At 37.2% G+C, this 18,051-nt stretch overlaps 2 protein-coding genes across 5 annotated transcripts; one reads left to right on the top strand and one right to left on the bottom strand.

Moving 5' to 3' along the window:
- The first annotated feature begins 1,090 nt into the window (after nt 1–1,090).
- Nucleotides 1,091–9,938, top strand: LOC114568375 (H-2 class I histocompatibility antigen, Q9 alpha chain). Of its 4 annotated transcripts, XR_003694277.1 has the most exons (8): nt 1,091–1,260; nt 4,353–4,619; nt 6,334–6,612; nt 7,120–7,422; nt 8,183–8,280; nt 8,740–8,757; nt 8,920–8,991; nt 9,907–9,938. XR_003694277.1 is itself a non-coding variant. In XM_028597971.1 (7 exons), the coding sequence occupies exons 1-7, from the start codon at nt 1,098–1,100 to the stop codon at nt 8,923–8,925; spliced, it is 1,131 nt and encodes a 376-aa protein (XP_028453772.1). In that variant the 5' UTR covers nt 1,091–1,097; the 3' UTR covers nt 8,926–9,229. The 4 variants fall into 4 exon arrangements, 3 of the variants coding, with proteins under 3 accessions (XP_028453772.1, XP_028453770.1, XP_028453773.1); XM_028597971.1 differs by lacking the exon at nt 9,907–9,938 and having other exon boundaries at nt 8,183–8,277; nt 8,920–9,229; XM_028597969.1 differs by lacking the exon at nt 9,907–9,938 and having other exon boundaries at nt 8,920–9,229.
- Nucleotides 9,939–12,416: 2,478 nt separating this feature from the next.
- On the bottom strand, nt 12,417–17,671 carry psmb8a (proteasome 20S subunit beta 8A). The gene is made up of 6 exons (XM_028597974.1): nt 17,238–17,671; nt 16,723–16,864; nt 16,248–16,359; nt 15,520–15,649; nt 13,941–14,145; nt 12,417–12,956 (listed from the first exon to the last, which is right to left on the bottom strand). The coding sequence occupies exons 1-6, from the start codon at nt 17,385–17,387 to the stop codon at nt 12,868–12,870; spliced, it is 828 nt and encodes a 275-aa protein (XP_028453775.1). The 5' UTR covers nt 17,388–17,671; the 3' UTR covers nt 12,417–12,867.
- Between the last annotated feature and the right edge of the window lie 380 nt (nt 17,672–18,051).

The raw sequence follows: 18,051 nt of genomic DNA, 5'->3' as shown, positions 1-18,051 counted from the left end.
GTGAAATATATAACATTTTATAAAATGCTTCAGCAACAATAAGTGAGGATGGAAAGAGAGTAGAAACAGCGCCAAAGCAAGAGCAAAATGAGAACCAGCATCAGGTGTTCAAACATCAACAGAGGTGTTCCATTTCTCTTGTTGGAGCAGTTTTCAGCATCCACAGCTCCAGATCAGTTCAGGAGCATTCAGCCTGTCACACACACATCACCTGATCTCATCTTTGGCTTTAAGAAACTCTTATATTATCTGATCTGTAGCTGACAGTGATCTCTGACCTCACAGAAGATGTAATACATGTCTGCACATTATATTACATCAGCCTACAGATCATTCTAGAAGATCTGAGCAGCAGAAGGTAGAATACTCCTTTCATATTTGAACACAGCTGAGAAACCAGAATAAAGCCCCGCATGTTTCCCCATCCTCTCACACAGGCTGAAATTATTTTTAATATTAATATTATATTAGTATATTAGATTATAAACAAGATAAGGGGAGACACTCATGAATAGGACAAAATAATGAACTAACAGATGTCAACATGAAACTTCCCCACTTAATTACTTACATTGAGACATATTTTTTTTATTACAAGTTTTCTGAGATGTTATGTTTAAATATGCAAATGATGCATTATCTTTTTTGGTGAATTTAGGAGAAATTTGCAGGTGCAAATAGACAAAGTTTACTAAAATAAACACCTAAATGTGTATTTTGTATGTTTTTTAAAGTCTTATTTCAATAGTCTGAAAGAAGACTAGAATAGAAGCAAAATAACCCAAAAACTAAAAATTGAAAAATGATGGTTTTGCTTGGGGTGTCTCCCCTAAGACGACACTGTATGAATTCAGGTGACACATTTTCTTTTCTTTTTTCACTGTGGATTGTAATAAACTAAACAAACACAATAAAGTTCCGCATGTCTCCCCCTCCTCTCACACAGGCTGAAATAACATAATTTTACTTTCTCTTTCGTTCCTAACCTCAGTGGGTCAGTTTCACCGAATAACAAGTGACGATGTTGCTCAGTCTAAATTCCTATTAGCCAGCGCTCCTCCTGGTTTTATCCTCAGTTGACCCCTTCTATGCTGTCTATGGTTGACTCTGGTGCTCGAGCTGGAAGGACGGTGTCCGTTTCTCCGGATAAACAAACAGAGAAGTCATTAATAAGTCTATCAAAGGTTCAGAAGAGACAGCTCACAATGAAGACCGGTCTTGTTCTGCTCCTCCTGGGACTCATACATGACGCCGCAGCAGGTCAGTTCGACTTTTTTTACTCTTTTTAAGTTGGTTGATTGTAAAAGAACAAATGCTGTATGTCTTTAGCCTACTTCTTTTGATATTCTTTGATAGTTCCAGCAGGACTTCTTTGCAGATAATATAAATAGCCTAAATAAAAAGACAAAACCCAAACAAACCCATTATCTTAAAGTCCACGTTAGTAAATCCTGTCTCTGTAACTCACTCTGATTGATCCCTATACATCTGTTAGGTAGTCACTGATGTTTGGCAATACAGGTCAGGGTATTAAAGGAGGCCGATAGGCTTCTGAAAAGGGCAGAAATGTAAACTATAAATCCTCCCAATTTTCATTCAACATCTTTTATTTCGACCATTATTTGATAATATCAGGAGTATTAAGACCGAAACTGTCTGACCGATCTTAATGTTAAAATGGCAGCATGACTCCGCAGAACAGCAGTCCGACTCACTAAAGAAATAACAAGTTAAAACAAAGTTTCATTTCATTTTTTTAACTTATTCATGAGCGTTTTATATTAAAATTGAGTTGTCATTAATTTATGAATTAATCATGATGCTATTTTACAAATTATGTAGGCTATATATATATATATATTCATTCATTAGTCATAATTAACACTTTTTGAAATTAATTAAAATTAATCCAGTGTTATTAATCATGATGTTTTTTGAGAAATTATTATGCATATTTTGACGTCACTATTTGATCTCCACACCTGTACAGGCTAAATAAATAAATAACAAATATTTAGAGAATCATTTAAAAAAATGTGAGCACAGAAAAACAGGGAAGGATAGAATAGATAGAATATCTATTTGTACATTAGATTGTTACACTGATAGTTTTTCTCACTATAAAATAAAAATTGCATCTCATAAAAACTAAATATTTGAAGCCATTCATCAAATAATTCCACAGTTTGACTCCACAAACTGAAACATGAATATAGTTGACTGAGTTTGAAGATAAATCCTCCATCCATATTATTAGCTGATATCATCTTATAGCAGATATATATTGGTATCAGTGGATATGTTGGCTGATGACAGGAAACAGTAAACTAGGTCTGAGCTCATTTAGAAACCGGGTCATCTTTACATAGTTTGTCCACCAGAGAGCACAAGTTGATCTTTAAACTGGGAAATGTTCTGATCAGTGTGGATCTGGGTCAAACTCATTATTTATGTCATGTATCCATATATATATTACCTGTTATATCGGATTTTAAAACTAAACTAAAAGTATTGATATCAGCCTCAAAGATCCAGCATCACCGAGCTCTACTGTTGTTTAAATATTTGATCTATTCATTTATTGATTCTGGGACAGATTTGTAAGAGATGTTTAGGTGACTAGTGGAGAATTGTAAAGAGCAGCTTTAGCCAAAAATGTGATCTGTGTGTTGATTGAGAGAGCAGAGGACAGTGGAGGATTCTGAAACAGACCATCCAAAACTCCCAGACAGACACCTGCAGAAAGTTGACTCTGTTGATCCTGAAAATAATGTCGAATAAAGTTTGAGAGTCAGGACTGAGAGAGAACAAACATCAGTTGATGGTGGAGGAAACGCTGGAGATGAATCCAGTCTAGAACTGATACTAATAGAAACTGAACACAATAACTACATGAGGAATAGAAAGATCTATTACTTTCTACAAAGAGAACTTTCTCAGATATCAAGTTTTGTCTGTTCACATTTTTATGAGATTGCCTTCAAATTCGGAAGATCTTTACTCATAATTGGTTATCAGAGATATTTAGAGTTACATTTAAATATGATTCTAAACTTAATATATAAACATAAAGATTAAAATAAGAAACTGAGTCAGATATTTATTTCTTGTTGGTATTCATACATCCCAAATTCCCAAACCCTCTGACAACAACAACATCCAAAATGTATAATCCATTCTTACTTGAATATGAAAAATTAAAGCAGGAAGAAAAGAGCAAAGAAACCCATTTCTGAACCATATAAAACGAAGTGCTGCAAGTTTTTTCTGTGCTTGCGACTTACAATGACTTACAAAGATACATAACAGCTACAAGTGTATGCACTATACATGATTTACCCTATTATACTTTATCGACAGGAATTGACAGGTCAAACAGCAAACAGCCAGCCACAAATAGTCTATAAACAAAGCACCAGGCTGTCTTTGAGATTTCACATGAACAACGGTTAAAGTTACCCAGGCTACCGAAGAATACCATAATTCCTCGGATCAATTAGACCTTAGCGACGCACCCCAAGCTATAAAAACTGATATTACGTTCTAGGGCTGCTCGATTATGGAAAAAAATATTATTTTGGTCAATATTGAAATCACGATTATTTAACACCATTACTCATTAACATTTGGATATAATGGATAGTGTCCAGGGTATAATCTGTTAGTGTCCTTTATCTCACAGAAAGAGTCTTTGGATCAGAATAAAATCAGTTTTACTACTGTGAGTCGGTTCAGCTTTACAGATATCACACATAACGTTACACAGCTAATGAACAGTTCCACAGACATAACACCGTGTGCATCTCACATCACATGTTCACTCACTATGTCCACTACTACTGTTATTACTAAACATTGTGCCAAAATATCAACAAAATGTCGCCGTCAGTTATTTGCTAGCTAACCTTAGGAAAAATCCAGCACATAGACGGTACCTTATTGTAACATTATGTGAAACAGGTGAGGGGGGCAAAGGCAGAGGGACCGCAGGGTTAACTAACTTTAGCTGTTCCCAGACAACTGAGTTGGTTTTGCCTTTTTTTGCTCACCAAACGCTGCTGCCATCTTTACTCGCGCTGATTTTTTAAATTCCAGCGGATGACATGCACACAACTTGCCTCCCTGACTGGCTTTGGGAGGGGCGGAGGGGCGGATGTGCGCGTGCGGATGCACGCATGCGCGTGTCATTCAGATCACAAGTCAAAATAAGAGTGTTCTTGCAAAACAGAATATGGCAAAATAATCGTTTTTTCTCGATTATACTATTTTGGTGATCGTTGGGAGCCAAAATCGAAATTGAAATCGAAATTCAAATAATTGCACAGCCATATTACATTCATATTTTCTTACAGTGACTCACTCTCTGAAGTATTTCTACACTGCGTCTTCTGGAGTCCCAAACTTCCCAGAGTATGTGATTGTTGGATTGGTTGATGACGTTGAGATGTTTCACTATGACAGCAACACCAAGAGAGCAGAACCCAAACAGGACTGGATGAACAGAGTCACAGAAGATGATCCTCAGTACTGGCAGAGGAACACTGGGAACGCTCTGGGTACCCAGCAGGCCTTCAAAGTCAGTATTGAAAATAATAAGCAGTACTTCAACCAAACTGGAGGTTTGTTTATGTTTCACTTTCTACTGATAAAATGTTGTTTATATGTTCATCCTTTTATTTTAGTAAACATGTTAACACACACACACACACACACACACACACACACACACACACACACACATTTTGCATTACAATACAAGACACACACTCAAGGACCAGTGACACGCAGCAGATCTTCACAATATCACTTACAAGCACAAAACAGTGAGCTGGTCCAGAAGAGCTCTCCTGCAGGAACCAGTTCATCCCAACAGTTTGACAAACACACAGCTGATAGAGGAACATTACTGCCTGGTTTCTTAAACTATGGAGCAGGGGCCTGTAAACAGGCCACAGGCTGCTTCTGCTGGGTCCTCAAATGAGAGGAGGAGCAGGAGGTTTTAATGAAGCTGCTGACAGGAGCGCATGCTGAATGTCTCCTTCACATCTCAGCTTTAAAAGGTTCAACAGGCACCACTCCACTGTACTGACCTCAGTCTGGACATCCCATATATATATATATATATATATATATATATATATATATATATATATATATATATATATAAACATTTCTAGTGCCGAAACAATCAGTCAGTTACTACATCTGGTGATTACAGAATATTGATTCATCATCAACAAGATCATTAGAATCAGATCATTATTTTAGTCTTTTATTAAAGGTATCCTATGCAACTTTTCCAGCTTCCAGCTTCTGCGTACGTTGCAGTTCCAATGAGACAACCTGTAGGGTGGACCGAAGCTGGATAAGTTGCATAGTACACCCTTTTAAAAATGTCAACAATTTTTTTTTTATTTTTATTTTTTTTAAGTTTTTGTCGCTTTTTCTGACACTTTTTTTTTTAAATTCATGGTAAATAAACCTAATTTATATAACGTTATACCACTTTTTTTGTTAAAAAAAAAGAAGCACACTGTTGAATGATTTGGACTAATAGTAAAGATCAGAGGATGTGGAGCGGGTCACAGAATTTCAAAGGTTAGTTTCAGGATTCTGTTTTGAAACCATTTCAATTATTTATTTTCAAATGCTATGAAAAAAATGGAATAAAACACCCACAATGCAATGGAAGTAATCATTCATTTGTTCAAAATGTCGTATGGGGTTCCATACGACGTACATCCAAGCATCCATTGTTATATTTTGGGGGCAGTTTGGTTGAAAGAAAGTCATATTTCTGTTTTCAAAATCGTAGAAAATGGGTCAGATTTGACCTGAGGACAAGACGAGGGTTATTAATATCATTTAATAATAAATAGTGTTGAGTGTTGATCAGACAGAAGAAACTATTAGAAGATTTCATCTCACACTCTCACAACTTCTGATCAACAGTTTTCAACATTTCATTTGACATTGTAAACAATTATTTTGATGTATCAACAAATACTCCTTACATAATCAATAATGACAAGAACTAACCCTAAATATTTAGCAGAACTACAGATTAGATTAGATTTAATTGACCACAGTGTGTCTATGTTGTAATAAACATAAAGTGATGAAACTATTAGTCAATAATCTATTAGTTGATTACAGACCTTTATAATGTAATAAATATGTAAATCTTTTATTAGAAGAAATGCAATGCAAATATGAGAATTTTGTTGCTTTTCTTTGTTTATATTTGTTTGGTTAATTGATTAATAAAAAATAATTGATAATGACACTCTCTCTCTCTCTCTCTCTCTCTCTCTCTCTCTCTCTCTCTCTCAGGTGCTCACATTTTCCAGTACATGTACGGCTGTGAATGGGATGATGAGACTGGAGAGGTTAATGGATTCGCTCAGTATGGTTATGATAGAGAAGACTTCATATCATTTGACCTGAAGACAGAGACATGGATCGCTCCAAAACACCAGGCTGTCATCACCAAACACAAGTGGGACAATGACAAAGCTTGGCTAGCTCAGAAAAAACTCTACCACACCCAGGAGTGTCCTGAGTGGGTGAAGAAGTATGTGGACTATGGGAGGAGCTCTCTGCTGAGAACAGGTAGAATCACATGACCTGATGGAGTTTAATGGACACAACAATGTTAACATTTCTTCTTGTGTTTCTAACCAACAGTAACATTACAATAAATATTAAACAACAGAGACCCACTTTGTCTCAGTTTACACACATTTTCTCTTTCTCTCATGTTCTCACTTCTCTTCATCTCTCTGCCTTGCTTTACTCTATTTTCTCTGTCGCTTTCTCCTTCACATTTATCAACACTCTTTTTCTTCATTTTCTCTTTTTTTCTGCCGTGTTTCTGTCTGTCTCAGTTTTTCTTTTTGCCTTTCTCTGTCTTTCTTACACCCACTGTCCTCCATTTGTAATCCATCTCACCTCTCCTTTTCATAGTTACACATCATAGTGAGAATTATTTGCATTGAATACATATTTATAGTGTATGTGTTACTAATATATTACATCAAATGAAATGATACTATTGATATAGGCTACAGTAAATATTAATAAAGGACCTCTGTCCTGGTCTTTGTCTTCACTCTGCAGATCTTCCCTCAGTGTCTCTCCTCCAGAAGTCTCCCTCCTCTCCAGTCAGCTGCCACGCTACAGGTTTCTACCCTGACAGAGCCATGATGTTCTGGAGGAAAGATGGAGAGGAGCTTCATGAGGACGTGGACCTCGGAGAGATCCTCCCCAACCACGATGGATCCTTCCAGATGAGTGTTGACCTGGACCTTTCATCAGTCCCAGCTGAAGACTGGAGGAGGTACGACTGTGTGTTTCATCTCTCTGGTGTGGAGGACGACATCGTCACCAAACTGGACAAAGCAGAGATCAGGACCAACAGAGGTGAGAATAAGATCAGATGTGATGAAGGAAATACACATTTAGTTTACTCTAACAGTCCTGTAGTTCATGTATTTTATGTGTTGGATGGGAAGTTTTGTTTCCTTAAATGGTTTTGTTGTCAGTTTCATCTAGTTTTTTATATATAACTTTAAGCTTTAGATCATTAAACTCCACCTCTGGACCTTGACAAGGGAATCAGCAAATCTTTTAATCATAACCTTTAATGTAAAGTAAAAGTTTGAAACTGCTTTAAAGGAATTCTCGTTGTCCACTATGTTGTTTTTGTGTTCTGCCTGTCCAACGTTTACTTAGCTTTAAATTTAAAGAAAAATGTCAATAATGAAACATACAACACACTATTTAATTTAAATCCTTATAATGTTTGTCACCTTTTTTTCAGACCTTGTCTTAGTTATTTTATTGTGTGACCACAGTTCAGAGATTATAGGCACTGTATTGATCAGTACATCAGTCAGAATAAAGTTTATTGGCCAAGTATGCTGACATTTAAAATGAGTTTGAATATGATTGTCAGTAGCTCTCATTGTGCCAAAAAACAACATTTGGGACAGAAACCGACAAGACAAAGCTGGATAGGGATAAACAAACAGATAGAGAGACAACTAGGGATAAGAATTCAAATCAACAACAGCAGAAGTATAAACCTCCAAACAGTGTCTGTATAGAGGATTGTGGTCTGGTTGATAAATGGATGTTCTTCTCTTCTAACCTTCTATTATTGTTGTTTTCTGCTCCACAGAGAAACCCGTTGACATGATCATCCCCATAGTCGCTGCAGGGGTTGTTCTGGCTCTCGTCCTCATAGCTGTGATCGGAGTCGTCATTTATAAAAAGGTGGTGAGGAAACAGGTTTAATAGAAACATTGTCTCCGTTTTTTCTCTCAATATTTTGATTTTAGACTTTGAGTTGATGTTTTCATTCAGATTACAAAAGTGAGATACATTTTACTTCCCAGAGACACACCAAAATCAGTTTTCCCGGACTGCATGAGTGCGAACATGCCATGAGAGGGATGAGTGAGCTCATAATTTTAAAGTCCTCTGTCATGCACAGATTTATTTATTGACCAGTGGACGAGTGAAGCACAATTTAAAAAGGAATCTTAAATCAGTAGGCGCTGTAAGACTCAGACCCAGTCTGGTGTTAATATGATGACAGCATGATGATGTCACTGAGAGATGATAGGAAAATAAATCATCTAAAAAAGACTTTGAAAAAAAAGAGTTTGAGTGAAGGTGAAAAAGTCATTTTTAACTGTAATAACCTTTTATAATACCTTTTTGTTTTTATTTCAGCAAAACGCCCCTTATCGCGTAAGTACAACCTGTTTTTCCTCTATTTTCTCTGACTTCACATCACTAAAATGTTTCTGGATTTTGTGCTGAAGAACTGTTTCCTACAGTGTTAGCTGTTTGTAAAACAGAGAGTCAGTTCAGAGCAGGATGTGGGCTAACAATGGGTTTCTGACCTTACAGATATGAACAACCCTGACGTCTTGGAGACACTGAATCCAGAGCCTAACTCCTAAACCCATCACCCTGCACACAGTGAGTAGTTTCTTACGGGACATGAACTATTATCAGCTGTTGTTAAACAGAGCTGCCTTAAACTCTGTGAAACCTTCTGGGATTGGTTCTTTATCCACTGGAAAACCTCTGGGACACTTTGGAGCTGTAAAGAACATCTCTGACTTTCTGTTGATTCTCCACAACAAAGGTCAAACTGTTTAATAAGAAGTGAAGTGAGATTATTAAGAGAAAGGCACAGATGCATTCATAAACATTCATGTCAGCAGATAAAGTGTAATATTAAAAAATCAAATATAACTTTTAGAAGAAAAGAAAAAAACGGGAAAGGCGGAGCAGTATAGCCTTTATGTCCCTTTGGCTAACGTATTTCAAGATGGAGCATGAATATGGATTGTCTACCCAAGCTCACACGAATGCATGTAAATTTCAAGCCAAAAAGAATACTTGGAATTGATGGTGGAGGTAAATATTCATATATTATATTTACATATATATAGTTTTGATTCAAAAACTGTAATTACCTCTGATAAAATATTTGTTTAAATGTGGGTTAATTTAAATGAGGATGATTATTTTGAAGAGGAGTAAAAACACAAAATTAAAATCAATGAAAGCATCCCAGCTCTCTTCATACATGATAAAGATCTGTGTCTGTCTAAGTTAAATCCTCCATAGTTACAGTTTGATACTTCTGCTGTTGGGCTTTTCTGGTTAAATCAATATTGGTAACATGTTAACACATTGGTTACACATACATACATCCCATCTCCATACATCCTAGGGTGTGGCAACGATATGATGATATAAACCTTGAGATAACAGATATTTGTCAGCCAGTAGAGTTTTCTTTCCTATTTCTAGTGAGAAATAAAGGTACTTTATTGTCACAGACACATAGCGAAATTCATTCATTCTCTGCATTTAACCCTCAAGGGAGCAGTGGGCAGCCATTTACAACACCCAACTCCAGATCTGAAGAACCTAGTACATGTTTTTGATGGTGGGGGAAACCGGAGCAAACATGGGGCGAACATACAAACTCCACACAGAAAGGCCCGGAACCTGGATTTGAACCTTCTCGCTGTGAGGCCACAGTGCTAACCATTGGGCCACCATCCTCTGGTTCTCTGGTTAGATCAGATCACTGGGGGCAACACTGCAAATCAGTCAGCAACATCCAGAAACATGCTGTAGATTAGACACCTGAAATGTCCCAGAGGTGTAAATGTTCTCTAGCTGTGATGTTTTCAGCTTCTCAGCTCACTGAAATGTTTGTGTAAATATATGTGCTAGTATTTTGGGACGAGGGACGTTTTCTCTCTTAGTTTTGTAAACCGAAAAGCGATGAATGTTGAATTAAGTTGCCTTGCTATTTCTTTCATTTTATATTGGTGTTTTCCTTTTAAATAAAGTGCCCAAAACTCCAAAGGTTTGTCTTTTTGTGAACATCTGTGACTGTAGCTATAATTATATGAATATTGCCTGAGTATCCACTAGTGTCACAGAGACTAAATGAATGTTTGTCTGACCTAAACTGGAGAGCCAGAAGAACAAAATAATTCTTTACAAATAACTAAAGGGGAATTTGACTTTTCACATGACAAGAAAACACATGGGATAACTGTTTGTTTCAGACTTTTTTTTATAAAACATGTCTGCATTCTCTCTCTCGTATCTCCTTTCTCTAATAATACATTAAAATGTTGTGTGTTTCTCACAGGAGGCATATAATCTTGTTTATGAAAAATAGAGCAAAATGTTTAAAACTACTGATGCCTATTACTTCCAATTTCTTATTGTATAGGTTTTTATTTGATTGTTTGTGTATAAAACTTGGCTGATCCACTCAGTTATGATTCAGGCTGCACATGTGGTGCTTTGGTTTTCCCCTGTAGAAAACCACAGACTGTAAATATTATATTTCTTGCTTTTATTGCTATTTTATTTTATTTGTGTTATTTTAGGACTCATTTTGCTCAGATTTTACTTGGGCCGTGCACTTAAATTTGTACAGCACTTTGGTCAACTGTGGTTGTTTTAAATGTGCTATATAAATAAACTTGACTAATTATTATTATTATATTCATATTTACAATCTATGGTTGAAACCTGTTGCACTAAAATCTGCCCGGTAACTGATGACATTACAGCGGACAGGAAATTCTCCAGTTCTGTGGCTCCTCCAAATCAATTCTATTTTTCTAGATAGATTAAATGTGCTGTAGGTTACACCTATAGTAAAGAATACCCAAAATACATGCTATATATCATTAATATAGGCCTGATAAAAATTTGTGTGGCCAAAAAATAAACTTTGTTTTTTTGTAGTCATATATTTAACTTCTAGCATCCTGTGAGCTTCACAGAGAAAACAAACACATCCTCACACTGTCATGGTTGTGTTTGTTCTGTTTCCTGTTTTATTTTGAACTCTGTCTTTTCTCCCTAGTCTTGTCTGGTTTTACTTCTTGCGTTGTGTTTTCCCGCCTTTTTTGATTGTTCTGCGCAGTCCTAATGTATTTCAACTGTTCTCCAGCCCTAGTGTCACCTGTTCCTCGTTTCCTCATTTACCCTGTGTATTTAGTATCTGTGTTTCCTTTGTGTCTTGTGGGATCATTACATTCTGTTTGCTGTCCTTTATGTTAGTTGTGGTGTTCCCAGTCGTTTATTTCCTTGCCTTCTGGAATAAAACTCTTTTTGAACTGCATTTGGGTCCAAGACTCATCGTCAACCTGACACACACACCCCTGTAAAGATAAAGTGGATTGACCTTTTTTCATGAAGCCCAAAAATACCTCAATTGGCTTGAGTTCTGCATGGAAACAGTTGACATCATCAAGTCTTTTGTTGCATTACTTACCGATATTAAACTTTAAACATTAAAGTAGCCTATACTGTATAATGAACCAAGCTTAAAAATACACATACATTTGTAAAAATACACAGTATTAAGATGAATATATCTGTGAGATACTGTAACAGTTATCAGTAATATGATAGCTTTAGAAATCTCACCAAACAGGTTTAGTTGCAAGATCTGGAAAGGTTTGGCACATCCTGTATGTTTGTGGTCACATTTCACCCGACGCCCAGCAATATTAAAAACAAGTTCTGTAATGTTCAGACGATGCATCTGAAATGTTTCTGATACAGAAACCAAATTGATTTACTACTTTGAAAGTGTGATGACAAGATCATATTGAAGAACTATGTTGTTCACAGTAAACAAGGACAGAGACATGAAGAATGGGAACATTATATTTTACACATCACCCACGAGTCAAAATGTATTATTATGAAGGCTGAAAATGCTGCTGTTTGAAAAAAATATTTATTCGCATTTTCAGTGATATACTGAATTACTCCCATGAGTTTTGCACGTGACACTTTATATCATGAAGCAACATAATGTCAGTCAGGTTAATCATTACAGGACAGAGCAGTGAGTTGAACAACAGTCTTTATTTGGAGCTGTGTCTTGTATATGTAAGAATATTTTAACAGGATGTCTGAGTAACACAAACCACCACTGTGGTGGTACAACCATGTAAGTATACACATACACAGCACCAGCATTACATAATATAAAGAAAAATAACTAAACAAACAGTCCTGCAAAGTTTAGCTTTATGTGTAGCTAAAGAAATGGTTTTACGTAGTATTTCATGGTCTGGCATTTCATCGATCCAAAATCAGAAATGGTCCACACACTCCCCTACACGCTCTGCTGTAAGACATAGTTGGGTCTTTCGTTTCCAAAATCAAATATTTCAATATATTTTCTCAAAAATATATTGAAATTGTTGCGAAAAGAAAGTTGCATTATTTTGGAAAGGGACGCATCAGTAGACGGTATTCAGAGGGCTGAGGTTGATCTGGGTTTAGGAGTCAAACTCAGAACATTCCCTTCCTGTAGCGGTGGATCAACTCTGATACGTCTTCCTTACACACCTTTATCCAGCCATCCTCCTGCATGTGGTACACTAGACACACACACACACACACACACACACACACACACACACACACACACACACACAAAAACACAGATGAGTACATACACACATTATAACTACAAATGTGCACAGACAAATATATAATTTTACCCTTTTCAAGTGCTTACAGACCACAGCTTTATATATTTAAGGACTATAACATTCTGTTTTTGCTTAATTAAAAAAAGAGAGACGGGGAAGGACATGCAACAAAGCTCCCCAGCCGAACATGAACTGGGTTGCGGTTTTAGTTCATAGCTAGGCTCATTACTTTGACATAATGTTGTTTTTATTTGGCAGCGTTCATTCATTTTATTTCTCGTTAGTTTTGTGCAGATGACACTTGTAACAGAGATGAAATGTGTGTAGGAGAGCCCTTATTTGTGAGATGTTTTGTGTCGTTTGGATTATAATTTCTTTTATTATCATAACTATTAATGTTTTTATGTCTTCCATGTTTCCGTGTCTGAGGGCCCTCTTGAGAACTACATGATGCATCTCAAGGAGTTTATCCTCAAATTAAAATGTTATTAAAACCATTGAGGATGATAGGAATGTCATTAGTTTTGAAGGTTTGATGATGGTGATACATTACAAGTCAGATGATCACCGAAGTGATTACACATCCTCCTGAGGGGGACATAAATGTGTGAACCAAGTTTCATGCTAATCCATCCAAAAGTTGTTGAGATATTTCACTGAAAACCAAAATGTAAACATCATGGTGGAACTATAGGGAAACTCAGAGGATCAATATAACCAGTAGGATTCATCCTGTAAGAAAAACGTCATGGCAAACCAACCTATAGTTGTTAAGATTTCAGTCTGGACCAAATAGGAGAGACTGACCCACTTTATACTTTTATACCCACAACCCTATCACTAGTGTGGCCAAAAAGAATGTCTTAAATAGAGACACAAAATAGACTTAAATGCAAAATCTAAAAGAAAACATTCTCAGAGTGTACTCACTGTTGACCACGCCTCCAGAATAGGCGTCCCTGTGTGTGGCGTGAGCGATGCCCCGACGGCCCAGTTCATACGCCTCCTCAACCGTCATGTCTTCCCGGTAACCGCTGTCCATCACACCGTAGGCGAAACTGCTGCCACAGCCGGTAGAGAACATTTGGCCAGAGAGACGCGTCGCATTCTCATCCACATAGTACAGACCAGGGCCCTGGGGAGCACACAGTCATTATATGGTCTGTAGGGGAAAGTCTTACATTTACATTTTTTCATTTACAACTTTTATTAACAGGCCACGGTTTCTGATAAGAATACAGCAGTATTTCCACATAGTGATGTGTCAATAATACCAGTAGTAGTCTTTGTGAGTAATGCTTTAGATTTAATGAGCTGCTTCATCAGTGATAAGATAATATAGACTTTATTAATCCAACACTGGGGAAATTCCAGTGAAGTCTGCAGGGTATGCTTGTATCTTCCAATTTTTTTCAGGATTGTATACTTGACTCTTAAAGAAATGATACTTTAATGTAATCATTTTGAGATGGCCAACTGGTGGTTTCAGAACCATATGGTACCTTTTATGTGTCATATTGACATTTAGTCAATATGACATGTTTTTGATTTGATATAATGTAAACAATGAAAACATTCCCTCTCTGTTTGAATCACTCTTTGTTAATTCCTTTTTTTGTACATTTTTATCTAAATGGTGTTTATGTTTTAATAGTTTTTACAATGATGAAGGCCACATGAATATACAGTATATAATGTAAATTATCGTCATTAATAGTAATTAGAAATAATGATAACACTCCTGTCGTGGTTGTGGTTCTCTTTTGTAGTTGTATTGTGTTAATGTAATCCTTGTTTCCTTGTTGTTTCCTGTCTCATGTGTTTCTGGATTATCTATATGTTTTACCATGTGTGTATGTTTTATGCTTCTGTTTCCTTTTACTTTGTAGTGTCTGTTTCTCTCTGTGTTGTATCTTGCTTTACTTCCTGCCTTGTGTGATTTCCCGTCTCTGTGATTGGCTGCCCGCCCTGCCCTGATGTTGTCCACCTGTTCTTCAGCCCTCATGTCACCTGTCTCTCGTTACTACCCTCATTACGTTGTGTATTTAGTCTCTGTGCTTTCTTTGTCTCTCGTCACATTGTTGTCTCCTCTCCCTGTTTGTTCCCTGCGTTTGTGCCTTCCTGGTTGTTTTGTCCTTCTGTGTCTTCTGTTTTTCTAGTGGGTTTTGGATTTAGTTATTTGGTGTTCGTTTTGCCTGCCTGCCTACCTGCCTGCCTTCAGGACACATTCAGTTTGTAAGCCTTTTTGTTTAATACAATCTTTTACTCTGCCTGCTGCCTCTGCATTTTTGGGTCCAAGCCTCACAGACCCTGACGACACCAGCATCACTTTTTTTTATAATACAGCCATATTACACTAACAGGAACAATAAAAGAGTCAAATTACATACATATCCAATCCCACCACTACACCCCCCTGGCTTGTACTGAAAACCACAACTTGGTAATGTTTTCAGTAAGACTCGCACACACATACACATCCACATCCACAACCACACACACAGCTCACCTCTTTGTCCCATCCACAGATCATGCTTCCCATAGAGAGGCCCATGCCTCTGTAACCCAGCATCATGTTACACAGCAGCTTGGAGGCTGCAGCCACAGAGATCCTCTGGTTGTTCCTCAGCCTGTACAGCCTGGATGAAATAATAAAACAAAGTACCAATACATTCATAAGCAAATCACTTGACAAATCAGTCAGTCCAGCAGGTGGTCCAGGTTGGCCTGAACTTTGGCTGCCAACACTGAAAATAGATATTCATGATACTCCTACTTTAATGCATGTTTTTCATTTAAAAAAACATTTGTGATAAAATGACAAATGTACTGTAAACCTGAATTAGCCTTATTAAAAGTAATTATGTTTTTTTTGTTTCACATTATAGGCCTCCATTCATACAGGACAGCTGAAGACATGAAAGGGGAGAGAGGGGGGAATGACATGCAGCAAAGGGTATGTTTTTCATTTCGGTTTTGATAAGTTATATAATACTGACTGCAACATGTATGTTTTCATATGAACTCCACATAGGAGTGGTCCCAGTTAGCCCAGGCGGGATTCACACGGGAAGTCACAATCCTAACCCCTGGACCTCTTTGTGTCACCCAAAAAGAATAAACTGAAGTCACAATCCTAACCCCTGGACCTCTTTGTGTCAACCAAAAAGAATAAACTGAAGGACAAAAGGGATTGGCTGACAATGGGACAAATATTCAAAACACTGAATAACAGACCTGCACTCTTTAGCCAGGAGTCTCTCCCAGTACTGGCAGTCTGCAGCGCTGCCCGACATGGTGCCCAGCAGGTACGGGTTGATCTCTATGACCTTGTTGACATCGTTGGATGCTGCAGAGCCGTGACACATTTGGGAGAAGGAGACATTCAGTGACCAAGATTATAGTTAGCAACTTGGTTACATTTGTTGACTTATTTACATTTTTGTGACCATTTAGTTCACAGTCCCTACATTTTACATTTCAAAGCTCCCCACCCCCTTGAGACCTTTGTTCCTAAAGTTGATGGGAGTGTTTTTTATATATATATTTTTTAATTATATATGATGGTTGGTCAATATGACTGACTGGGTCATAGTCTGTCAGAATAAACTTTTCCCACATGTTGCCCAATATTCTGTTTAGTTCCATCTTTTCTAATATTTTCCAGGTCAAATAACATTTTCTCCATACTTTTCTTGGCATGCGCATTTACCTAAATAACGGCCAGCTGAGGCTCTGGAGTCCACAGCCACGATGACTCCATGTCTGAACTTGAAGGCCAGGGTGGTCGTACCGTGGTTCAGGTCTATGGACACACCTCCATCACGGTTACAGGATTTGAGAAACCCGGAAGGCTAAAAGAAATCAAAGAAGGGATCTCAGTGGGACGCAACATGCGTAATAGCCATTGTAATAGCACTGTGTGTGTGTGTGTGTGTGTGTGTGTGTGTGTGTGTGTGTGTGTGTGTGTGTGTTTACGTGCGCGTGTTTGCGTTAGAACACAAGAGTGAAATATCTATCATATTCTAATATCCTTTGACAATAACTCGGGATGGTTAAGATAAATGCATCATATAAAGTTTCTTAAGACGCAAACCTGCACCACACACTAACCACAGACGCGTAAAATAACTTGGACTACCGCGTCTGACGCGTCATGCTTGTGGCAGTTATACCGGATAAGATTCAGTGCAGTTGCTTACCAAAATTTGGTGAAATAATACTCACGTCTACACCCAGAGGAACAGCAAATTCTTGAGTTTTGGTCCCGAAACTGTAGTGGTTGGTTCGGTCGAAGAGATGCGTCTGTCCTGCCGGAAGAATCTGCCCACGGAGTTCAGAATAAGGCTTAAAACCAGTTACTTGTAAAAGAGCCATTATGTATCAAAGTGTACTGACTATATTCTAAATATATTCTATACTTTAGGGTTAAGGTTTCCAAAATGACGAAGGCGACTAACAATGCGTCAAGGATAATTTCCTTGTACGTGACGCGAAGAATTCGAAAGTGAAAGGGTTTCAATTAAAAACTAGTTCATTGTCCTGCCCTCTGAAAAAAATATCATTCAAAATAAGTCAGCAACACAAAATGTGTGCGCAACTATTATTCAATATATTTGGCCAATCCTTGCTGTGTTTAGTAACTTAAAAAGTTCATTGATCAAAATAAAAAATAACCAAGACTCCATAAATAAAAAAAGATGGCTCAAAACCCGCATAAACCAATAGGAGAGCACTATATTTGACTCGTCATCAGTTTCTAAGCGGAAAAGCATCACTCAGGTTTGGTAAAGCCAGCAGAGGTTTGCATTTTTCATTTTTCATCAGGCTATAGAAATACACAATCTAATGCAGTTCAGTTAATGACAAGTTAACGATGTATTATGACATATAAATTAACATAATATGCAGCCGCTTATAAGCCTTTCTGTTTACTGGGTCTGTTATCATCAGCTGTTTGGGGCCATCAAATATTACAGTTAGTAAATAATTAGGTTACAAAACATGAAAATGAATTAAGCAACAGGGGTCAAATAGAATT

The sequence above is a fragment of the Perca flavescens genome, chromosome 14 (assembly GCF_004354835.1).
Source record: "Perca flavescens isolate YP-PL-M2 chromosome 14, PFLA_1.0, whole genome shotgun sequence".
Classification (NCBI taxonomy): Eukaryota; Metazoa; Chordata; class Actinopteri; order Perciformes; family Percidae; genus Perca; species Perca flavescens.
Note: the sequence above shows the minus strand (reverse complement) of the source record. Positions and strands in the feature narration are given on the sequence as shown.